The sequence below is a fragment of the Hemitrygon akajei genome, chromosome 2 (genome assembly GCF_048418815.1).
Source record: "Hemitrygon akajei chromosome 2, sHemAka1.3, whole genome shotgun sequence".
Classification (NCBI taxonomy): Eukaryota; Metazoa; Chordata; class Chondrichthyes; order Myliobatiformes; family Dasyatidae; genus Hemitrygon; species Hemitrygon akajei.
Window position 1 is genome coordinate 179,933,098 of NC_133125.1, and position 21,734 is coordinate 179,954,831.

At 52.8% G+C, this 21,734-nt stretch overlaps 1 protein-coding gene across 1 annotated transcript in view; it reads left to right on the plus strand.

Moving 5' to 3' along the window:
• The window catches only part of LOC140721507 (uncharacterized), a 78,524-nt gene that overhangs the window by 49,296 nt on the left and 7,494 nt on the right, over positions 1-21,734 (plus strand). The window contains exons 12-20 of the mRNA XM_073036327.1: positions 299-409; positions 1,970-2,162; positions 9,771-9,916; positions 11,143-11,256; positions 12,398-12,517; positions 13,397-13,549; positions 16,866-17,094; positions 19,699-19,900; positions 21,373-21,526. Of these exons, the coding sequence (XP_072892428.1) occupies positions 299-409; positions 1,970-2,162; positions 9,771-9,916; positions 11,143-11,256; positions 12,398-12,517; positions 13,397-13,549; positions 16,866-17,094; positions 19,699-19,900; positions 21,373-21,526 (1,422 nt within the window). The remainder of the gene's footprint in view (positions 1-298; positions 410-1,969; positions 2,163-9,770; positions 9,917-11,142; positions 11,257-12,397; positions 12,518-13,396; positions 13,550-16,865; positions 17,095-19,698; positions 19,901-21,372; positions 21,527-21,734) is intronic.

Here is a 21,734-nt window from a genome sequence, read left to right on the forward strand (position 1 = left end):
CCTCACTATTCCAGCCTCAGAGTCTCACAGTCTTTCCTTATCTCTCTCTCTCTCTCGCTCACCTGTCCTCACTACCACTAATTTGCCTTCTCCCTCTCTCTCTCTTTCCTCTCCCTATCTCCATGTCCCCTACTCACACTATGGTCATCCCCCCGCCCCTCACCCCCATTCACTCCCTTTCCCCCATCCCCTCCTGGTCCTCCACTTCCTCATCCTCCCTCCCCTCTTCATTGTTCGCTTCTCCCCTCCCTCCCCCTGCACCGCTCCTTCACCTCCCTCCAACCATCGCTCTCCTAAGGGCCGCACTGTGAGATTGACATCGACGAGTGCGTGGGCAACCTCTGTCACTCCGGGCGCTGCAAGGACCACATCGACCACTACACCTGCGAGTGTGACCCCGGCTTCACAGGTAAACTCAGCCCACCTCCTCTCCCTGAGTCCTGGCCACCCTGCACCCACCCTCATCTACCCACCAGCCCGGCCGCTGAGCGAGACTGGGGCTTTGTTCAGCAGTCAGTTTCGTGCTTCCTGCCTCTGCGTTCTGAGCACCAGGCCACCTGTTTGCCCAGACATGTGTGGTGCGTCGCAGCCTGTCTCAGGAGAGACCGGAGTCCCACAGCTCCCCCATGTTCACTGGGACTACCCACCACAGAGAGACCAGGATGGGGTGACCCACGGGAGCCTCGAATGATGAGGGACGATTTCACCTACACACGTAGGACAAGGAGGCCATTGGAGTGTTCAGGACTGTATTAGAGATAAGGGTGTGACTTAGGAAAAGTCAGCTATTTAGAACTCGAGGTAAAAGGAACAGGAGAGGGCTACTCAGCCTCACTAGCCTCTCCCACCATTAAATGTGATCATGTTTGACCTACCCGTATGATGCCATAGCAAGGTACAGCTGGGAAGCAGACCCTTCAGCCCATCAGGTCTGTGCTGACTCTCAAGCACCCTTGTTTACACCAATCGTACCCTAACCATTATAATCTCTCCATCGAGTTTCTGCCCCCACCCTACCCAGTTTGCTCTACATAGGGGTAACTTACAGGGGCAAATTAACATAGCTTGGAAAGCCAGGCCACTTGCGGGAAACCCGTAAGGGTGAACTTCCAAACTCCATGCCGTGGCAGAGGTCGGGATCAAGCCTGGGTCTTTGGGGCTCTGAGACAACAGTTCTACTGGCTGCACTGCCCCTCCCTGCTGGCTCCCCAGGGCTCTCAGTTTCCTGAATTGACAATAAGACCGTAAGAAATAGGAGCATAATTAGGCCCATTGAGTTTGCTCCACCATTTTATCATGGCTATTTATCCCTGTCAAAACCATTCTCCTGCCTTCTCCAATAAACCTTCAATGCCCTGACTAATCAAGAACCTATCAACCTTTGCTTTAAATATGTCCAAAGGCTTGATCTCTTCTGTGGCAATGAATTCTACAGTTTTGCCACCCTCTGGCTAAAGAAACTCCTCCTCATCTCTGTTCTATCTACTCTGAGGCTGTGCACTCTACTGAGCCACATGCTCTCTATTGAAGCCTTTCCACAGTCAATAGGTTCCAATGAGATCCTCTCCCATTATTTCAAACTCCAGCATGTACAGGCTCAGAGCCATCAAATGCCCCTCATACGTTAAGCTTTTCATTCCTGGAATCATCCATGTAAACTTCTCTGAACTCTTTCCTATGCCAACACATCTCTTCCATCCATCCATCCATCTATCTATCTCTTCTATCTATCTATCTGTCTCCTTTATCTATCTATCCTTAATGATAGTTATGTTTTGCACTGTGCTTCTGGGTGGCTGGGAAATCCATGGGACATAGGTAGAAGGTGTAAACTCCACACCCAGACAGAGTCGGAGGTTGAGATCAAACGCGGGTCACTGAAGCCTCTACCCGCTCAGCCCCAACAAAGACCAGTGCAGGGCCGGGCTCTCTTCTCCCATTTCCTGACCAGTGCCGGCTTTGGTTGCAGGCTCCCTGTGTGACGTTGACGTGGACGAGTGCGCCTCCGGCCCCTGCCACAACGGCGGGAACTGCAGTGACGGCCTGAATCGCTTCGATTGCGTCTGCCCCAGTGGGTTCCTCGGACCCCAGTGTTTGTCGAGAGTGGACGAGTGCGAGAACCAGCCTTGCGCCCATGGTACCTGCCTCAACCACAGCAATGGGTAAGGATTCGGGGCCAGAGATTGCAAGACGCTGGGATTTTAAAGGCAGAGGCGGTGTCATCATGATTGTCCTGAAGGATGTATATGTAAATTACCTGGATTAAAATATATTTTATTTATTGAGATACACGTGTAATAGGCCCTCCCGGCCCTTCGAGATACGCCGCCCCGCAATCACCCAATTTAATCCGAGTCTAATAACGGAACAATTTGCAATGACCAATTAACCTGCCAACCGGTCTGCCTTCGGACTATAGCAGGGAACTGGAGCACCCAGGGGAAACCCACTCGGTCACAGGGAGAACACACAAACTCCTTACGGGCAGCGGCAGGAACAAACCAGGTCAGCTGGTCTGTAAAGCGTTGTGCTAACCACGACGCTGCGTGCCGCCCCAGTGTAGATGGCTGTGTTAGTAAGTTTACAGACGATATGAAGATGGACGGTGTTATGTACAGCGGAAGATCAGTTAGGAGTAATGCATACAGTTCTGGTCACCCCGTTATAGCAAGGAGAGGTTTGGTTCTTTTCTCTGTATTGGCGCAGGCGAGGGAAACATGATAGGCATTTATAAGATTATGAGAGGCACAGGTGGGCGTCTGGTATCTTTATCCCAGGATTGAAATGTCTAATACCAGAGGATATTCATTTATGGTCAGAGGGGTGAGTTCAAAGGCGATTTGCGGGGCGTGTTTTTTTTTTACACAGAGCGGTGGATGTACTGCCTGGGGTGGTGGTGGAGACAGTGAACAGTTCATTCATTACACAGTGCATCGAGGTGAAACAATCACAATGCAGAATAAAGTGTAACCGCTGCAGAGTACAGGTTAACAATAGGATGCAAGACCATAACGACGCTGGTTGTAACGGTCCAACATATCATACTTGGTAAATATTTAGTAGTCTTATAACAGCTGTCCTTGGTCCGTGAGTTTGGGCTTCTGTATATTCTGTCCGATGGGAAAGGAAGGACGAGAGAATGCCTGGGGTGGGTGGGGACTGATTATGCTGGCTACTTTATTGAGGCAGCAAGAAGTACAGACAGAGTCCACGCAGGGAGGAAGTGCATTTAATTAGTAATTAGTTTGGTACAATATTTTTGGGTGGAAGAGCCTATTCCTGCGCTTCATTGATTTGTTTTCTGTGGTTGAATGCTACATTATCTGGCCTCCGACTCGTAAAGCCCCGGGATAACATACTGCGGAAGGTGTCTGCGCTGGACGCAGAGGCGTTTTTCCCCGGCGTGGACTCAAAAAGCCCGGCAACATGATCTACTGCCCATCGGGGTCCGTGCGGACCACCTATCACCCATTAACACCAATCCTACACCCTTCCCAGTTTACCCTCCCCACATTCCCATCAACCCTCTCCCCCAGCCCCTAGATTCTACCCTCGCCCACACATCTGGGGCAGCTCAGAGCAGACCAGTTAACCCACGATGTGGGAGGGAGGAAATCGGAGCAACCGGGAGAAACCCACGCGCACTGGGTGGGGGTGTAAGCTCCACGCACGGACAGCGCCAGCAGCCAGGATCGAAGCCGGGTGTCCGGAGCTGAAACGCCACTGTGGCGCCTGTTTTGTCTTTCTGGTCAGGTTTGATGTGTTTCTCTGGGAAACTCAGAGGATGGACAAGGCCAACACTTCTTGTCTGACACAGACTTTCTTGTCCTTGAAAGGCGCCCTTCCCCCTTAAACTCTCGTTATCCCTCCTTTTCCAGATGTGGTTTATTCAGTGTACAATGTTTTAACACTTTGCGGTACACAATATCTACGGTTCCAAATTATGAGCCGACTAATTCTATCCGGAACCCCTTCGAGCCTCGAGACACCCACCAGCCTCGGAAATCCCCGAAATGTGCCCTCATCCGGGGACACCAGAGAGAGCCGCATGTAGTCGGCTCGGACAGAACCCTGCATAGCCAGTCGGCCTTAACTGCGAATCGTCACCTCGGTGAAGACCAGGCGCAAACCGACTAGGGGATTCACCCGACCGAACCACCCCTTGGGCTCGGGTGATGATCCTTTCCCTTTGGTAACGGGACCAAGTGTTCGGGGGGAGGGAGGGGGGGTGGGAGTGTAAGTACAAGATTCCCTTGCTGGTTTCGGAAGTGCTGGCACTGTATTAGCCCAAGTTAGGACCCAGCTCCTGGCCAGTATGAGATATGTCGTTGCTCAGTGCCCGAGACCACGCTTACTTTAACGGCAGGTGTCCTTCGCCCCAGCCAGTGCTTAAGGCTAGGCATCCCCATTGCTGGCCATCATCTGATGTAACTTCAATACCCTCCGTCCAACCCCCCGGGCGTTTCCGCCACACTATCGTCAGGGTCACGGACCCCGATCCACTGACGTCACTGGGCCTGAGGTCCTTTCCATTGAGCAGTCAGCTCCGTACCCTGCAGGCACCACTACAGATCTCGGCACACTCTGCTGTCCGTTATCATTCTATTTTATGTCCTGTTGTAAATTGTATTTTCCCCACCCCACGCCCTTGTAATTATCTAGAACTAAATAAAGCTCAATGTAGAATATGGTAACACAAGCACTTTGATGGTAAATTTACTTTGCTTTTGACTTTGATGTAGCCCATCCCATCCCTAAACCCACTCCAGAGCCTCCGGTCTGTTATCATCCAGTACGACCTCTCTCCACCCCTCTCGAGCCTCCACACCCTGTTATCATCCAGCCGGCCCCCACCCCTTTCGAACCTCCGCGGTCCGTTATCATCCAGCCCTGGCCCCAGTTTTTCCCCGGCCACACTTCCAGAGGAAACAGAACTCAGCAGGAAACAGATGCTTCCGGGCTGATAATCGGGAAAGAGATTACCGGTGTGCGTTCTGGGTTAGAGATACACATGCTCCTGGAAGTCACGCACCTCACTCCGTTCACCCTCCCGAGCTCCTGGATCAGTTAACCACTTCAGCACGAAGTACGGATCGGGGGTGGGGGTTGTCACGGCAGAGAGCGCGGAGAGAGTCCAACAAGAAGGCATCGCGCTGCAGCGGGCAGAGCTGCTGCGTAACAGTCCAGCGCTGGCTCCGCGGTGCTGGCTGTGCTGTGTCCTCCCTAGAGCCACACTCACCCCCCCCCCCACCCCCCGCCGCAACCCGGTGCTCCAGTTCCCCCCGCCCCCATCCCAAAGGATAGGGGATTGGGGATCATTGGCTGCTGTTAACTGTCCCCGGTGTGTGCGTGAGGGTGGAATCTGGGAGGATGGAGAGAGGGTGAGTTGGCGGGATTGTAAATTGGGAAATTCGGGTCGGTCTGTTTACTATTGTCACATATACCGAGGTACGGTGAAAAGCTTTGCCTGCGTCATTACATCGAAGTAGAACAACGGGGAAAACAGAATGGAGAATATAGTGTTATGTTTACAGAGAGCGCATACTACAGGTGAGCAATGAGGTGCAAGGTCATAACAAGGTAGATTTTGAGGTCTAGAGTCTATCTATTATACAAGGTGACCGTTCCGTAATCTCATAACAGTGGGATAGAAGCTGTGCTCGAGCCCGGTGGTTCATGATTTCAGCCGTTTGTATCTTCTGCGCGACTGGAGAGAAGGTGGGGAATGAAAAGAGAAGGTGGGGAGAATAATATAAGATTGGTAGAAACACTTGCCTGATGTTTGGCGTGGTTTCAGTGGACTGAAGGGTTCGATTTTCTCCTGCTTCATGCGGAAGACTAAGGGACCTTGGCAAAGAATTGAAGTTAACGGGGGATGTATACATGCCGGATTAATGCAGCGTAAATATCTTGTTTGGGAAATGCAAAAGGGAATGTTCACAGCCATTTCCCTCGCCATCTCCTGACTCCCCAAAGCATGTTCTCAGCAGCTGTGTACCTCAGAACCGCTGGGATCTGGGAATCGGAACAGCTCGAGTGTGTACAGCAAGATCCCACAAAGCAACAAGCGGGTAAAAGAAAAGGTAATCTTTGTTTGGTGGCACGAAGCCAGAAAATATGGCAGTCAGCCGGCGGTGGACAAACTTATTCCTCTCTCTGATTCTGTCTGACAAGCTGGCCTGATTTTGTTTCAGGTTGCTGATTATCTGCAGGGTTTTATTTTTGTGCTGCCTCAGTAACTTTAAACATTCAATGGGACATGGGGGTTCCTGCAGGGCTAAGTTTTACAGCAGTCACCTTAAAAGAATGTCGTCTTGATAGGAGTCTTTGTCTATCCGTTCTACCTCTATCACCTATCATTTTACATTCAAGGTCAAGTTTATTGTCATCTGCCTGTACATATCTGCAACCAAATGAAACACCATTTCTCTGGACCACGGTGCATCCACAACACATATATTACGCACACTACATGAAACAAAATATTGATGAAATATAATTCAAAATGCATGTCATGCGCAGCACAGGTAAACAGTACACTAAACAGCGAGACGCTCGTTATCCCAGTGCCAAGACCTCAGTGCTGGCAGGGTATTGATTAGTCTCACAGCCTGAAGGAAGAAACTGTTGCCCAGTCTGGCAGTTCTATCAAATTGCCCCTCATCGTCCTTCACTACGAAGAACAAAGCCCCAGTTAATGGAAGAAAATGCAACTGAGGTGAAAGATTAGCTGTGAATGGTGGAGAGATTCCTATTTCCCTGTGTCACTGTTCACTGTCTACAGGCTCGTGGTGGTCAGTAGGGAAGGGAAAAGGACATTCGTATTTTGACTAAGAATCTGATTAACTGCAGTCAATGTTGCCAGCATTCTTCCGTACTCCATCTTTCCTTACAGCATAGAACACCATTCAACCAATCTTCCTGGCTGGCTCACAGAGCAATGCCACCTCTTCGCTGATGTTTCCCGTAACCTACTGACCCTAATTCCCATTAACACCCCCACCCACCAAGGGTGACTTACCGCCAGTGTTTGATGGAAATCGGTAAATCGAAAAAGAGGCAATATGGAAAGAAAAAAAAAAACAAGAGAAGATCTGCAGATGCTGGAAATCCGAGCAACACTCACAAAATGCTGGAGGAGCTCAGCAGGCCAGGCAGCGTCTTGGAAAAGAGTACAATCGATTTTTCGGACCAAAACCTTTTGGCAGGACTGGAGAAAAAGGTTGAGGAATAAATTTAAAAGGTTGGGGGAGGCCTCCTTCAGGTTTCACCTATCACCTCTTTGCTCCCCACCTTTTATATCTATTCCTCGACTTTTGTCTCCAGTCCTGCTGAAGGGTGTCAGCCCAAAACGTCGACTGTACTCTTTTTCTAGATGCTGCTGGCCTGCTGAGTTCCTCCAGCATTTTGTATGTAAAGAATAAGCTGGAGGAGTTAGTGGTCGCTCCTGATGATGATATTGAGGGTATTATTGAGAAATATAATGAAACAGTGCTGAGGATATTCGCGTTTATGCAATGGTCTTGATAATGATTTTAATGCCCCTGGTTTAGATGTTTTGGGCAGTAGTAGTTTTAATAGTTTTAGTGGGGATAGCAGATTCTTTAATCAGCTTTTAATGGAAACAGATGTTTTTCTCTCCAAGGAGAGATTCTGGACCCAAAAATAAAAAGTGTTACGAATTTAGAAGAAGAAATAAGGCTTAAAAAATTAAGAACTCAAATCTATATAATAATCTTCAAGACCTTGGCTTCAATACCTCCCTATGCAATTGGATCTTTGATATCCTCTTCTGCAGACCCCAGTCAATTCGGATTGGCAACAACTTCTCCTCTACAATCTCCATCAGCACAGGTGCACCACAAGGTTGTTCAACTCACTTTCCACCTATGACTGCAGGCTAACACAGGTCTAATGCCATATTTACGTTTTCTGACGATACCTCTGTCGTTAGCCAATTCAAAGGCGGTGACGAATGAGCATATATATGAGGAAGATTGAAAATCCGGCTGGGTGGTGCCAGAACAACAACCTCTCGCTCAATGTCAGCAAGACCAAGGAGATGAAAATTGACTTGTAGAGGAGGAAACCGGAGGTCATGAGCCAGTCCTCCTTGGGGGAACATAGGTGGAGAGGGTTAACAGCTTTAAGTTCCTCGGTGCTATGTTTTCAGGGGATCTGCCCTGAGCCAAACACATAAGAGATGGAAGAATCGGTACTTCCTCAGAAGTTTGTGAAGGTTTGGCATGACACCTAAAACTTTGACAAACTTCTGTAGCTATGTGGTGGAGAGCGTATTGAATGGTTGCATCATGGCCTGGCATAAAAACAACAATGCATTTGAACAGAAAATCCTACAAAATGTAGTGGATACGAGCAGTCCATCATGGGTAAAACCTTCCCCACCACGGGTGAGCACATTTACATGGAGCACTGTTGCAGGAAAGCAACATGCATCATGAGGGACACACAGCACCTTAGTCACGCTTTTTTCTCGCTGCTGCCATCAGGAAGAAAGTACAGGAACCTCAGGACTAACGCTATCAAGTTCAGGACAGTAATTTACCCCTCAACCACCAGGCTCTTCAACCACTGGCAATAACTTCACTCAGTTACATTTGCCCCATTTCTGAACTGTTCCCACAGCCTGTGGACTCACTTTTAAGGACTCTTCATCTCATGTTCTCGATGTCTATTGCTTATTTATGTATTATTATTTCTTTTTTTCTTCTTTTGTGTTTGCACATTTTGTTGTCTTTTGTTAGTTTGTCCGCTCTGCTGGGGGCAGTCTTTCATTGGTTCTATTATGCTCCTTCGATTTACCGAGTATGCCCGCAAGAAAACGATTCTCGGCGTTGTATTTGGTGACATATACGTACTTAGATAAACAATTTATTTTTGAATCTTTTGAACTTTGAGGGAACATGGTTTTAATTCAAATGGTGTCAAGAGGTTCGCAGCCAGGAAGGATGTTCTATAGGGTGTACAATAGAAGTATAGAGTTATAGATTGGGGAGCATGCCTACTGAGTATAGGTTGAGTGAACTCAACCTTTTCTCCTTGGAGCGACGGAGGATGAGAGGTGACCTGATAGAGGCCTGATACAAGATAATGAGAGGCATTGATCGTGTGGATAGTAGGAGGCTTTTTTCCCCAGGGCTGAAATGGCTAGCACGAGAGGGCATAGTTTTAAGGTGCTTGGAAGAAGGTACAGAGGAGATGTCAGGGGTAAGTTTTTTTAAAAAAACGCAGAGAGTGGTGAATGCGTGGAATGGGCTGTCGGCGGCAATCGTGGAGGCGGAAACGATAGGGTATTTTAAGAGACTCCTGGATAGGTACATGGAGCTTAGGAAAATAGGGGGCTACGATAAGCCTAGGTAGTTCTAAGGTAAGGACATATTCTGCATAGCTTTGTGGGCCGAAGGTCCTGTATTGTGTTGTAGGTTTTCTAAAAGGCAGGAGACCCACCAGTCCACTCGTAGTTGGGATGTGGGAGAACGCAGGCCACATACAGAGGTACCAACGGACGTCGGGAACGAACCTGCGTCACAGGAGCTGAGAGGCAGCCGCTCTTCTAACTCAGTCTCTGTGCTGCTCCATTTCTGGGCCTGGGATTGTTCCGGATTTCTGAATTAGTTAGTGGCGAGGGTTAGGGAATCCAGTTAAGATCTTGATTTGAAGCGGCGGGATCACGTAGCGGGAGAGGGCGCCGGTGGTCGGGCTCAGTTGCTCACTGGCCCCGTGGCGGGGATTGTGTTTCGCTCCTGCAGCTTCGACTGTGAGTGCCAGCCGGGGTGGACCGGCTCCCGGTGCCAGGAGGATGTGGAGGAATGCGCGTCGCAGCCCTGTCTGCACGGGGGCTCCTGCAGCGACCTGGTCAACGGCTACAGCTGCGCATGCCCAGTGGGATTCGAAGGTGAGCGGCTGGAATACCACAGCAGGGCAGGACAGGAGAGGGGACACAGCGAGCCGGAGGGATGGGATGAATGGGGGTGGGAGTGGGATGGGATAGGAAGGGAAGGGGGCGGAGCGTGGAATAACAGAGATGTCAGATAACAGTGTGATGGGATATGGAGGGTCATAGGGTAACAGAGGGATAGAAAGAGGAGGAACGGGTAACAGAGAGATGGGATGGAATAAGGGAGAGATGGGATCGGGATTGATGGAATAAGGAAAGACATGAGTAATGGGGTGGGATAGGGTGACACGTAGGGTAGCGAAAGGCCGCAAAGAAGAGGGACGTAGAGTAACGGAGCGATGTGATGTGGGCGATGCTATTACAAAGGGATGGAATAAGGAGAGGTGTAGGGTACTGGAGGAATGGGATAATAAGAGATTTATGGATAGGGAGGACTAGAGGAACATAGGGATGGGATACGGAGGAGTGTACGGGAACACGTGGATGGTATAGAGAGGAGTGTATGGGAATAAGGGGATAGGATAGAGAGGAGTGAGTGGGAACAGGGGGATGGGATAGGGGGAGTGAGGGGGAACCGAGGGATGGTATAGGGAGGGGTGTATGGGGACAGGGAGATGGGATAGGGAGGAGTGCTTGGGAATAGGGGATAGGATATGGAGGAGTGTAGGGAAGCAGAGGGATAAGATGGGATGGAAAGGGATGATGGGTAATGGGGAGGGGAAGGGTAATTCAGGGGAAACAGAGGAGAAATGGAGGGATTAGTGAATGGAGGGAAAGTTGAAAATGGATTGGAGAAGGTAGGGATAATGGAGGGCCAAAGGAAGGATGGAATAGGGAGAGTGTAGAATTGAGGGGAAGGGAGGGAAAGGTGGGGAGAAGGTGAAGGAGAAAGGAGAATAGAGGACAGAAAGCGAACCATGTAACCTTGACCCTCCTGCACTGTGTTCAGTATTGCACAAAGGGAGTCTTTCCTCGCTGCAGTCTGAGGGGAGCAGGGTTCTTCAAACTGAACACCCGGCACTCGTCTTTTAACTCACACCACACCCCGACCCTACCTCTCAAAGACCTTGTGTCGAGGGCTGTGATTAGAGGGTGGGTTTTCATGCCAGGGAACTGGTGTCTGCAGGATGCCAATTCCCTTCAACCCAGCAGGTGGCACTGCCAGCTTCCTGGCAGACTAACACTCTTCGGCTAACCCCTCTGTTACGCACCTCTCCTGACAGGCCAGAACTGCCAGGTAAACCTGAGTCACTGCCTGTCCTCTCCCTGCCGGAACGGGGGTCAATGCACTGCCGATGAAGGTGGCTACCAGTGCCAGTGCCAACTTCCATACACAGGTACACCAGCCGTCCGGGCGTGGGGCGGGTGGGATGTGGGGAGTGGGCCGGTGGGGCGGTGGAGTTTTACTGGGGGTTGTGTGTAGGTGGAGATGGAAATAGGGGTGGGAGGGTGGTGGAGATGGAGGTGTGGGACTCTGGTGTTGATGGGAATGTTGTTGATTGGGACTGTTGGGAGTGTGGGGAAGTGAGGAGAGTGTGATGGGAGGGGGGTGTAGTGGCAGCGTGTTGGAGAAGAGTGGGGGTTCTGAAGAAGAGAGAAGGAGGGAGGATCTCCCTGTGTACCCAGGCGGCTGAGGGTCAACAGCAGGCATCAGTGTGTCGGGCCGCAGCTCCAGGTTCTCGACACGTCGTGGAAAGAGAGCTTACGAGCAATTCTGATTGGAGACGGTTTCTTGATAGCACGGCTGAGGTTGGATGGGGACCAGGTGGGGGGCTTCAGAGAACAGTGGGTGAGCCTGGATGGTATGATGGTAGGTTTAGTGAACTGTGGGTGGGGCAGGATGGACTGTTGGTGGTGTGTGTGTGTGTGTGTGTGTGTGTGTGTGTGTGTGTGTGTGTGTGTGTGTGTGTGTGTGTGTGTGTGTGTGTGTGTGTGTGTGTTCTGTTGGGTAGGGAGCGGTGGACACTGGGTGAGGGTGGGTTGGAGGGATTATGTATGGGATTGGGTTAGATGGAGTACAGTGGGATGAGAGCGGTTGAGCTGGGCAGACTGTGGGTGAAGGTGAGTGAAGTTGGATGGACTGTGGGTGAGTGTGGGTGGGGCTGGATGGGGTAGACTCTGGGTGGTTGGTTGGACACTGGGTGAGGGTGGATGTGATAGAGTTGGGTGGACTGTTGATGGTTGGATGCACTGTGGGTGAGATTGGGTTGGCTGGATTGTAGCGTTGATTTCATTGGATGGACTGTGGGTGAGGTTGGGTTGGCTGGATTGTAGCGTTGATTTCATTGGATGGACTGTGGGTGAGGTTGTATGGTTGGAGATGGGTGCCACTGTGAATGGACAGACCCAGTATCTGAGGGAACCTGAATTGGTGATGAATATGGGGTAGCAGAGTCAGAAAGTGTTGAACAACTCTCCCTCACCCCCATCAAACCCCTACGCCCGGTACCACAGCCTGTTCTTTCCTCTTTCCTTCAGGTTCGCAGTGCGAGACCCTCCTCGCCCCTTGTGCACAGGACCCTTGTGCGAACGGCGGAAGGTGCAGAGAGTCAGAGGACCACCAGACCTTCTCCTGCGACTGCCCGAGCGGCTGGACAGGTCAGGAGCACGTCAGTTCTGTTCCCGAGGTGCCAGCTCCGCACCCTGCTCTGTGATCTCTGGCCTCGGAGCGCAGCTTCACGCGACCATAGTACCTGGTCCGCACAGCAGGCTTAATCCTCTCCGTGTCTCTGAGCCTGGGGGTCATTCACTGAGGCTGGCAGAAGAAGTCAGGTCACCGAGAGCACTCCAGGGGCAGACCCAGAGTCGCAGAGTCAGGGTCTTGGGCCCCACTGAGTGCGATGGTGGCGTTGGGGCGCAGGAAGCCCGGGCGGGTAAAAAGCAAGGTCTTTTGACCCAGGGATGTGAGAGGAGGTGACGTGCCAGGTTTTAGTGGAGTAGTGGAGCAGAGTGGAATGGGGGGAGAAGGGTTTTTGGTGACCGAGGGTGGGGAGAGGGAGTTGGCGTCAGGTGACAAATGAAGATAGTGGGGAGAGTCGAACTCAGTGACTCACGGGAGTGGGAATGGGGGAGTAGTGCGTGTCAATTGACAGAGTTGGAGGGAATTGGGGTACAGTAACTCAGGGTGGGGAGATCAGAAGGTCTTGGGAGGAAATACGGAGGGGGTTCAGGACGAGCAAGGTCAATCAGAGACAGAGCTGCTGTGTCTGACGCCACTTGAAGGCTCAGTGCGAGGCGTCTCCGTTTGTGGTGTGAATCCAGAGGTTGTGGTGTGAATCCAGCACAGTGCTTTAACGTTGAGCTACACACCATTTCCCACCCCAGACAGCACTTATTCCAGCCGTGATCCGGCCTCTCGGACGTGGTGACGGGGTGTTTGACTGTGGCCTCGGTGCGGGCTGTTGGGGAATTGGGCACAGGACCGCACAGAATGGGACGGGAAGGCTCAGCTGGAATACCTTTTCCCTCCCGACGCAGGACGGCTCTGCGAGGAGGACGTGGACGAATGTATCTCTGACCCTTGCTCCCACCAAGGAGAATGCCACAACCTACCAGGGGGGCATAGCTGCCTCTGCTCAGCGGGTTACACTGGGCCGACGTGTGAGGTGGACATCGACTACTGTTCTCCTAGTGAGTACATGCCAGCCCCATACTCTCTCCCTGCCCCTCTACCCCACACCATCCCGCCCACAAACCCCTCCTCCTTTACCCAGTCACTCCTCCCTCTGCCCCTCCACGTTACCCTCTCCTTCCCCTTCTCCTTCCTTTCTCCCTTCTCCTCCTCCCCTCAACTTTCCCCTCCTCCCTCCTCCCCTCCACCTCCTCCTTCCTCACCTTCCCTTTCCTCCTCTTCCGCCTCCCCACACCCTTCTGCAATTCCTCTTACTTTCTCTGTCCCTCTCTTCCTCCAACTCTTCCCCACACCCTCCAACCTTCCTTCGCCATCCACCCTCACAAACACCTCACCTGTTCCCCCCCACCCCCAATTCCTTCCTCCCTTTCCCCTTCTCCACATTCTTCTCCCCCTTCTCGGCTCCTCTCCCTCCACCTCCTGCCCGACACTCTCCTCCACTACCCATCCTCTCCTCCACCTGGTGCATCCACTTCCTCGTCAATACTCTCACCGCCTCCATTGCCATCCGTCTCCCCCATATCTGTTCTCCTCCTACATACTCAGCACCCACCCCGACTACTCCCTGCCCCCATCATCGCTACTCTCCTCCCGTTTCAGGGTGAGGCAGGATTTGGAGTAAGAGTGAGGCTGGGTGGAGGTGAAGGTTGTTGCACGGAGTGTGGGCGTTGGGTGAAGAGTGGGATTGGGGTTGGTTGAGGGTGGGGGTGGGTGAGTGTTGCTGAGTTTTGGGGTGGTTTGGTTGATTGTAGACATCCTACAGAGCGTGTTGAGCAGGCAGGGAGGTAGTTAGGTAGAGGTGGGGCCGAAGGTGCGGCTGAATGTTCGAGTGGAGCTGGGCGTGGTCGTTGCACAGCGTGGTGTGAGGGTGGGTGGGTCTCGTTAGGGAGGGGTTGTATGTCGGACAGGGTGAGTGAGACGGAGTGGTTGGGTGTTTGGTCGGGCGTAGACATCAGACTGGGTGGGGGGGGGGTCTCGTTAGGGAGGGGTTGTATGTCGGACAGGGTGAGTGAGACGGAGTGGCTGGGTGTTTGGTCGGGCGTAGACATCTGACTGGGTGGGGGGGTCTCGTTAAGGAAGGGTTGTATGTCGGACAGGGTGAGTGAGACGGAGTGGTGTGTGTTTGGTCGGGCGTAGACATCAGACAGGGTGGGGGGGGTCTCGTTAGGGGTGAGGTTAAGGGAAGGGTTGTATATCAGACAGGGTGAGTGAGACGGAGTGGTGGGTGTTTGGTCGGGCGTAGACATCTGACTGGGTGGTGGGGTCTCGTTAGGGAGGGGTTGTATATCGGACAGGGTGAGTGAGACCGAGTGGTGGGAGTTTGGTCGGGTGTAGACATCAGACAGGGTGGGGGGGTCTCGTTAGGGAGGGGTTGTATATCGGACAGGGTGAGTGAGACCGAGTGGTGGGAGTTTGGTCGGGTGTAGACATCAGACAGGGTGGGGGGGTCTCGTTAGGGAGGGGTTGTATATCGGACAGGGTGAGTGAGACAGAGTGGTGGGTGTTTGGTCGGGCGTAGACATCAGACAGGGTGGGGGGGGTCTCGTTAGGGGTGGGGCTAAGGGAAGGGTTGTATATCGGACAGGGTGAGTAAGACGGAGTGGCTGGGTGTTTGGTCGGGCATAGATATCAGACTGGGTGGGGGGGTCTCGTTAGGGGTGGGGCTAAGGGAGGGGTTGTATATCGGACAGGGTGAGTGAGACGGAGTGGTGGGTGTTTGGTCGGGCGTAGACATCAGACTGGGTGGGGGGGGGCTCGTTAGGGGTGGGGCTAAGGGAAGGGTTGTATATCGGACAGGGTGAGTGAGACGGAGTGGTTGGGTGTTTGGTCGGGCGTAGACATCAGACTGGGTGGGGGGGTCTCGTTAGGGGTGGGGCTAACGGAAGGGTTGTATATCGGACAGGGTGAGTGAGACGGAGTGGTTGGGTGTTTGGTCGGGCGTAGACATCAGACAGGCTGGGGGGGTCTCGTTAGGGAGGGGTTGTATGTCGGACAGGGTGAGTGAGAAGGAAGGGTTGGGTGTTTGGTCGGGCGTAGACATCAGACAGGGTGGGGTGGTCTCGTTAGGGGTGGGGCTAAGGGAAGGGTTGTATATCGGACAGGGTGAGTAAGACGGAGTGGCTGGGTGTTTGGTCGGGCATAGATATCAGACAGGGTGGGGGGTGGTCTCGTTAGGGGTGGGGCTAAGGGAGGGGTTGTATATCGGACAGGGTGAGTAAGACGGAGTGGCTGGGTGTTTGGTCGGGCGTAGACATCAGACTGGGTGGGGGGTCCCGTTAGGGAGGGGTTGTATATCGGACAGGGTGAGTGAGACGGAGTGGCTGGTTGTTTGGTCGGGCGTAGACATCAGACTGGGTGGGGGGGTCTTGTTAGGGGTGGGGCTAAGGGAAGGGTTGTATATCGGACAGTGTGAGTAAGACGGAGTGGTTGGGTGTTTGGTCGGGCGTAGACATCAGACAGGGTGGGGGGGTCTCGTTAGGGAGGGGTTGTATGTCGGACAGGGTGAGTAAGAAGGAGTGGTTGGGTGTTTGGTCGGGCGTAGACATCAGACAGGGTGGGGGGGTCTCGTTAGGGGTGGGGCTAAGGGAAGGGTTGTATATCGGACAGGGTGAGTAAGACGGAGTGGCTGGGTGTTTGGTCGGGCGTAGACATCAGACTGGGTGGGGGGGTCTCGTTAAGGGTGGGGCTAAGGGAGGGGTTGTATATCGGACAGGGTGAGTGAGACGGAGTGGTGGGTGTTTGGTCGGGTGTAGACATCAGACAGGGTGGGGGGGTCTCATTAGGGAGGGGTTGTATATCGGACAGGGTGAGTAAGACGGAGTGGTTGGGTGTTTGGTCGGGCGTAGACATCAGACTGGGTGGGGGGGTCTCGTTAGGGGTGGGGCTAAGGGAAGGGTTGTATATCGGACAGGGTGAGTGAGACGGAGTGGCTGGGTGTTTGGTCGTGCGTAGACATCAGTCAGGGTGTGGGGGGGGGGTGATGTTGAGGCTGGGTGGGGTTACTGGGTGACAAACAAGCAGATGCTGGAAATCCGAGCAACGCATATAAAATGCTGGAGGAACTCCGGCAGGCCAGGCAGCATCTATAGAAAGAAGAGCAGTCGACGTTTCGAGCCGAGACCCTTCGGCAGGACCCTCCCGAAGGTCTCTGTCCGGAAAGTCGACTCCACTTTGTTTCATAGATGCCACCTGGCCTGCTGGGTTAATGGCTGGGTCTCGGATTTGGGGGGTGGCGATGAACATTGGACGAATATGAGGGTACCAGAGAGGGTGGCAGCGTGCGGAGACCTCACTCCTAGCCCCTCTCTCCCGCAGAACCCTGCCTCAACGGCGGCTCCTGCCAGGACGAGCTCGACTCCTTTTCCTGCTCCTGCCCGCCTGGGTTCGCCGGCCAGCGGTGCCAGCACGACGTGGACGAGTGTGCCAGCGGCCCCTGCCAGAACGGGGCGCGGTGCCGCGATCTCCAGGGGATGTACACCTGCGTCTGTCCGCCAGGGTACGAGGGCACGCAGTGCCAGGCTGACAGTCCGGACTGCACTCCAAGGTACGGATAACAGATCCCTGGCGACCCAGCGCAGGAAGAGTCCTTGATTATAAAATATAGCACTATACAGCACAATACAAGTTCTTCAGCCCATCATGCCGTTTTCTTTCCCTCTCACACAGTCCTTCATCTTTATTTCATCCATGTGCGTAATTATCCCTAATTACGCCTCTCCCGCCATTCCGGCAATTACCGCTCTGTACGAAAAAAAAACCAATGTCTGACATTTCACCCAAAGTTATCCTCCAATCGCATTTAAGTATGCCCTCTCGTATTAGCCAATACCATCCAGAGAAAAGGTCTCTGGTTGTCCAGTCTGCACCTCTAATCATCCGTTACTCCACGATCAAGTCAAATTCTCATCCTCCCTCGCTCGACAGAGAAAAGCCCTGCTGGCTTAATCTTTCCACGCGAGACGTGTTCTCTAATCCGGGCAGCATCCTGGCGCGTATCCTCGGCACCCACACCCTTCCTCGGATGTGGCGACCAGAACTGAACACAATATTCCAAGATGATGTTGTCTGCTTTACCGAGGCAGTGAGAAATTCACCACTTCAGTGAAGTTCTGGTCACCACAGTATAGGAACGATAAGGATCCATTAGAGAGCGTGCATAGGAGATTCAGCGGGTTGTTACTCAGATTGGAGGCGCAGATATGAGGAGAGATTGGATAGACAGGGCGTGTTTTCTCCGGAGTAAGGAGTGACCTGCCGCAATAATATATGGAGAGGTAAATAGTTAAAATTTTCATATGACAGGGATGTCAAAATGTAATTATCTGTATGGATGACATATAAACCAGTTGTTCAATGTAACTCGGTACATTTGACAATAATACTGTAAATAATTTACCAACTTAAATTCCTATCAATTCCTCCCCCAGTTTCCACCTGTCACCCACAGATGTATCGTGGAGAGCATTCTGACAGGCTGCATCGCTGTCTGGTATGGGGTTCAGGTGGGGGGGGGGGGGGAGGGACTGCACAGGATCGACAGAAGCTACGGAAAGTTGTAACGTTAGTCAGCTCCATCATGGGCACCAGCCTCCGGGTTATCCGAGACATCAAGGAGTCTCAGAAAGGAGGCGTCCGTCATTAAGGACCCCCTTCACCCAGGCCATGCCCCTTTTTACAAAACTACAGAAGTTTATTTGCATCACGAATACACAAGGTACAGACATTCAGTATTTACAAGGTAGTAAGTAAACTCGGTTTAAAATACGGTTACTGCCGTCTATAAAACAGTCAATACCCGGGGGGGGGGGCACCGCTCCCGGAAGTCCCCCACTGACCCATTGCGAACGCGTACTCCCTCTCCAAGGACAGCCGGGCACGAACGTATCCACGGAAAAGGACAGGTAGTCGGCTCGGGCGGCGCCCTCCACTTTTCGCTGCCTAGACCCGTGAATAGCCATCTTGGCCAGAGCCAGGAGCAAGCCCGCTAGGAGATCCTTCTCACAACCCGACCCCTTCGGAACTGGGTGCCCGTATATGAGGAGTGTGGGACTGAGTAGAGCCAGAACTCAGCAGCAGCCCTTTGAGAAACTCAAAGAGGGGCCGCAACCTCTCACATTCCATGTCAGCATTGACTCTTCCCGCCCATAGAATGGACAGGCGGACGTGGTGTCCGTGAACCTGCTCAAAAATCCTGTTGTACGGCACTGCCCGATGCAACACCTTCCACCCCAGGTCCCCAGTGTACAGGGGAAGCAGCCCTGCGCAAAGAGGCTTCCACTGGGAAACTCCTCCGCCGCAGACAGGTCCTGCCCTTTTCTCATTGTAACTCAGGAAGGAGGTACAGACGCCTGAAGCCACACACTCAGCGTTTCGGGAACAACTTCTTCCCCTCTGCCATCCGATTTCTAAATGGACATTGAACCCATGAACATGACCTCACTTTTTTATAACATTTCTGTTTTGGCATTGTTTTTAACTATTTAATATACATACATATATTTACTGTAATTGATTTATTTCCATATTATCATGTATTGCATTGCATTGTACTGTTGGCAAGTTAACAACTTTCACGCAACATACGCCGGTGATATTAAAACTGATCCTGACATAGCAGGGGTTAGTTTACAACAGAGAGTCTTTGCGATGCGGGGGGTGGGGGTTGGTGTTGGTTAGGAGAGGTAGAAAAATCCACGTGGTCACAGGGAGAAATTGAAAGCAATTCACACACACACACACACACACACACACACACACACACACACACACACACACACACACACACACACACACACACACACACACACACACACACACACACACACACACACACACACACACACACCGGGATCAAATCCGGATTCCCTAAAGCTGAGAAGCAGCGGTTCTGCCCGCTACACTGAGCGTCACCGGGATAAACCGGAGAGACAGGACAGAGGAGGTTGCGAGGGGTTTCGTGGTTGTTTTAAAGTCTAGGATGTAGAATCCAGACTTCGGGAGCAGTGGAGTTTCCCATTCACTGCCGGAATAACGCGGCATCAGCAGTTGGGACTGATGCCCCGGTTTCCCGGGTTCTAGCGTGTAAATTCTGCGCAATGCCCTCTGTGAAATTCCGTGAATCACTGAGGTCAGCCCCTTCGTCCCACAGCTCGTGCCTGAACGGGGGAACCTGCCTCGACCGAGTGGCCAACTTCTCCTGCCTCTGTCCGGCCGGGTTCACGGGCTGGCGCTGCCAGGAAGAGGTCGACGAGTGCGAGTCACAGCCGTGCCTGAACGGGGGCACCTGCCGAGATGGCTACGGCACCTTCAGTTGCTCCTGCGCTCAGGGCTACACCGGGAGCACTTGCCAGGTAACCGGTCCGGGACCAACGCGGGAATGTATCGCCCGCGGGCCGCGGGGTTGTCCGTGTGGGCGGGTTGAGCGCTTGTGTGTTACCGCCGGCCCGCTGTCGCGTCGAGTGGGGTGCGGGCTGTGGGCTGTTACTGTCGCCTGAAGTAGGTTCCGGGTGTTGGAGCGGGAGAGATCACCCAGCGTCACGATACCAGCTCGCCATTACCACAACATAGTAAGAGCAGGCCATTCCGTCCCTTGAACTATCCCATAACTTCACATTAAAATTACAGAAAGCCATTCAGCCCTTCCTGCCTATTCTATGACTTCAGACATATTATAACAAAAGGCTATTCAGCCACTGTAGACTTTCCCAATTTACCTCAGACTAGAGCAAGAGCCGATCCTACAAGCAAATATAATGCGGGAAATCCGCGACAGAATTCATCAACTCGAGCCCGGCCCATTATTACATGGAAAGTATTTGCAAAGGATGTCGTTCAGTCCCACGGGCCCGTGCCGCTTGTATCGGAGGACGTGGCCCAGCCGAGATCAGGGCTGACCCTCCAGCCCCTTTCGTACCAGCTCCCCTGATCGGTGATGGAGGCTCCCCGGGGCGCAGGGCATAGAAACAAGCAGTCGGAGCCCTGGGGGTGAAGGGGGATCTCCTCATCTCTGTCCCAAGGAGCGTCCCCTATTCCAGAAGAGATCGCTCCCATACTGCACACCTCCCCACCCCTCACCCGACCACCATCACACCTCCCCGCACTCTCCTGCGGGGCCCCGAGCAGTTTCCTATTTCTCCGTCACAGCCACGTCCAGGAATCCATTCGGCCCATCGGTTCTCCCGTGTGCGTCCCATTCTAGGGGTGCTTCAAAACAAGGTCGCTCAACGTTGCAAGGCGTCAAAGGCGAAGTTAGTGGTAACCAATGACGATATTTCACGCGGTTTGACGGAACTATTTTAGGCTTTCCCCGGCAATCCCGACCCCATCAGTATTAAAACCCACTCCCACTCCCCCTCCCATTTTGAACACTTCTAGTCAAGTCCCATCTTGGAGAAACAGAGCCGGTGCGATTTCCTTGATGTAGCGGCCTTCACTGATCAGGCAATGGGATGCTGGGATTGGATCCAGACTTCACTGGCACACGGTGGCGAGAGGGTGATTTGAGGATCACCAATCAGGAAGAGGCAGTCTCCCTGACGTCTCAGCCCTGGTTCCCTCTGCATGAATCTTACTACCGGGATTCAATCTCCTCTGACTGCTCCACCATTAATTGATTAAAGATCGTCTGCATCAATTACCAATAAAGTCCGAGCAGGGGCTGGGGACAGCCGGCAAGTGTCACCAGTGGGAAAATATCATCCCCAACACGTACTTACCGGGGCTTGGGGGAGCGGCAGTTCGTAACTGCCGACGCTCCGCGCTACCGTTCAGTCCACTCCCTGGCCGCTCATTTCTCTTTCCAACCCCCACCCCCGCTCCACAGACGCCGATCGACTGGTGCGCGAAGCCCGTGTGCAAGAACGAGGGAAGGTGTGAGCCCACCGGGGCCGGCTTCCGATGCCGGTGCGGAGCGGGCTGGAGCGGGCCCTACTGCGACGTTCCTAAGGACTCGTGTGACCTGGAGGCGGGCCTGAAGGGTAAGTGATTCTTCTCTGCTCCGGAGTGGGGTGTGGGGGTGCGACGCTGTGAGGAATCGGGAGGGTAGAAAGCAGCCGGGGCTGCAGAGGAGCATGGAGTGTGCAAGCCAGGGGCCGGATAGATTACATTGATTTTATTGCCACGTGTACGTACGTGAAATGCGTCGCTTGTGTCACCGTTCAACACCGGGCGCAGTCACCAAGTATC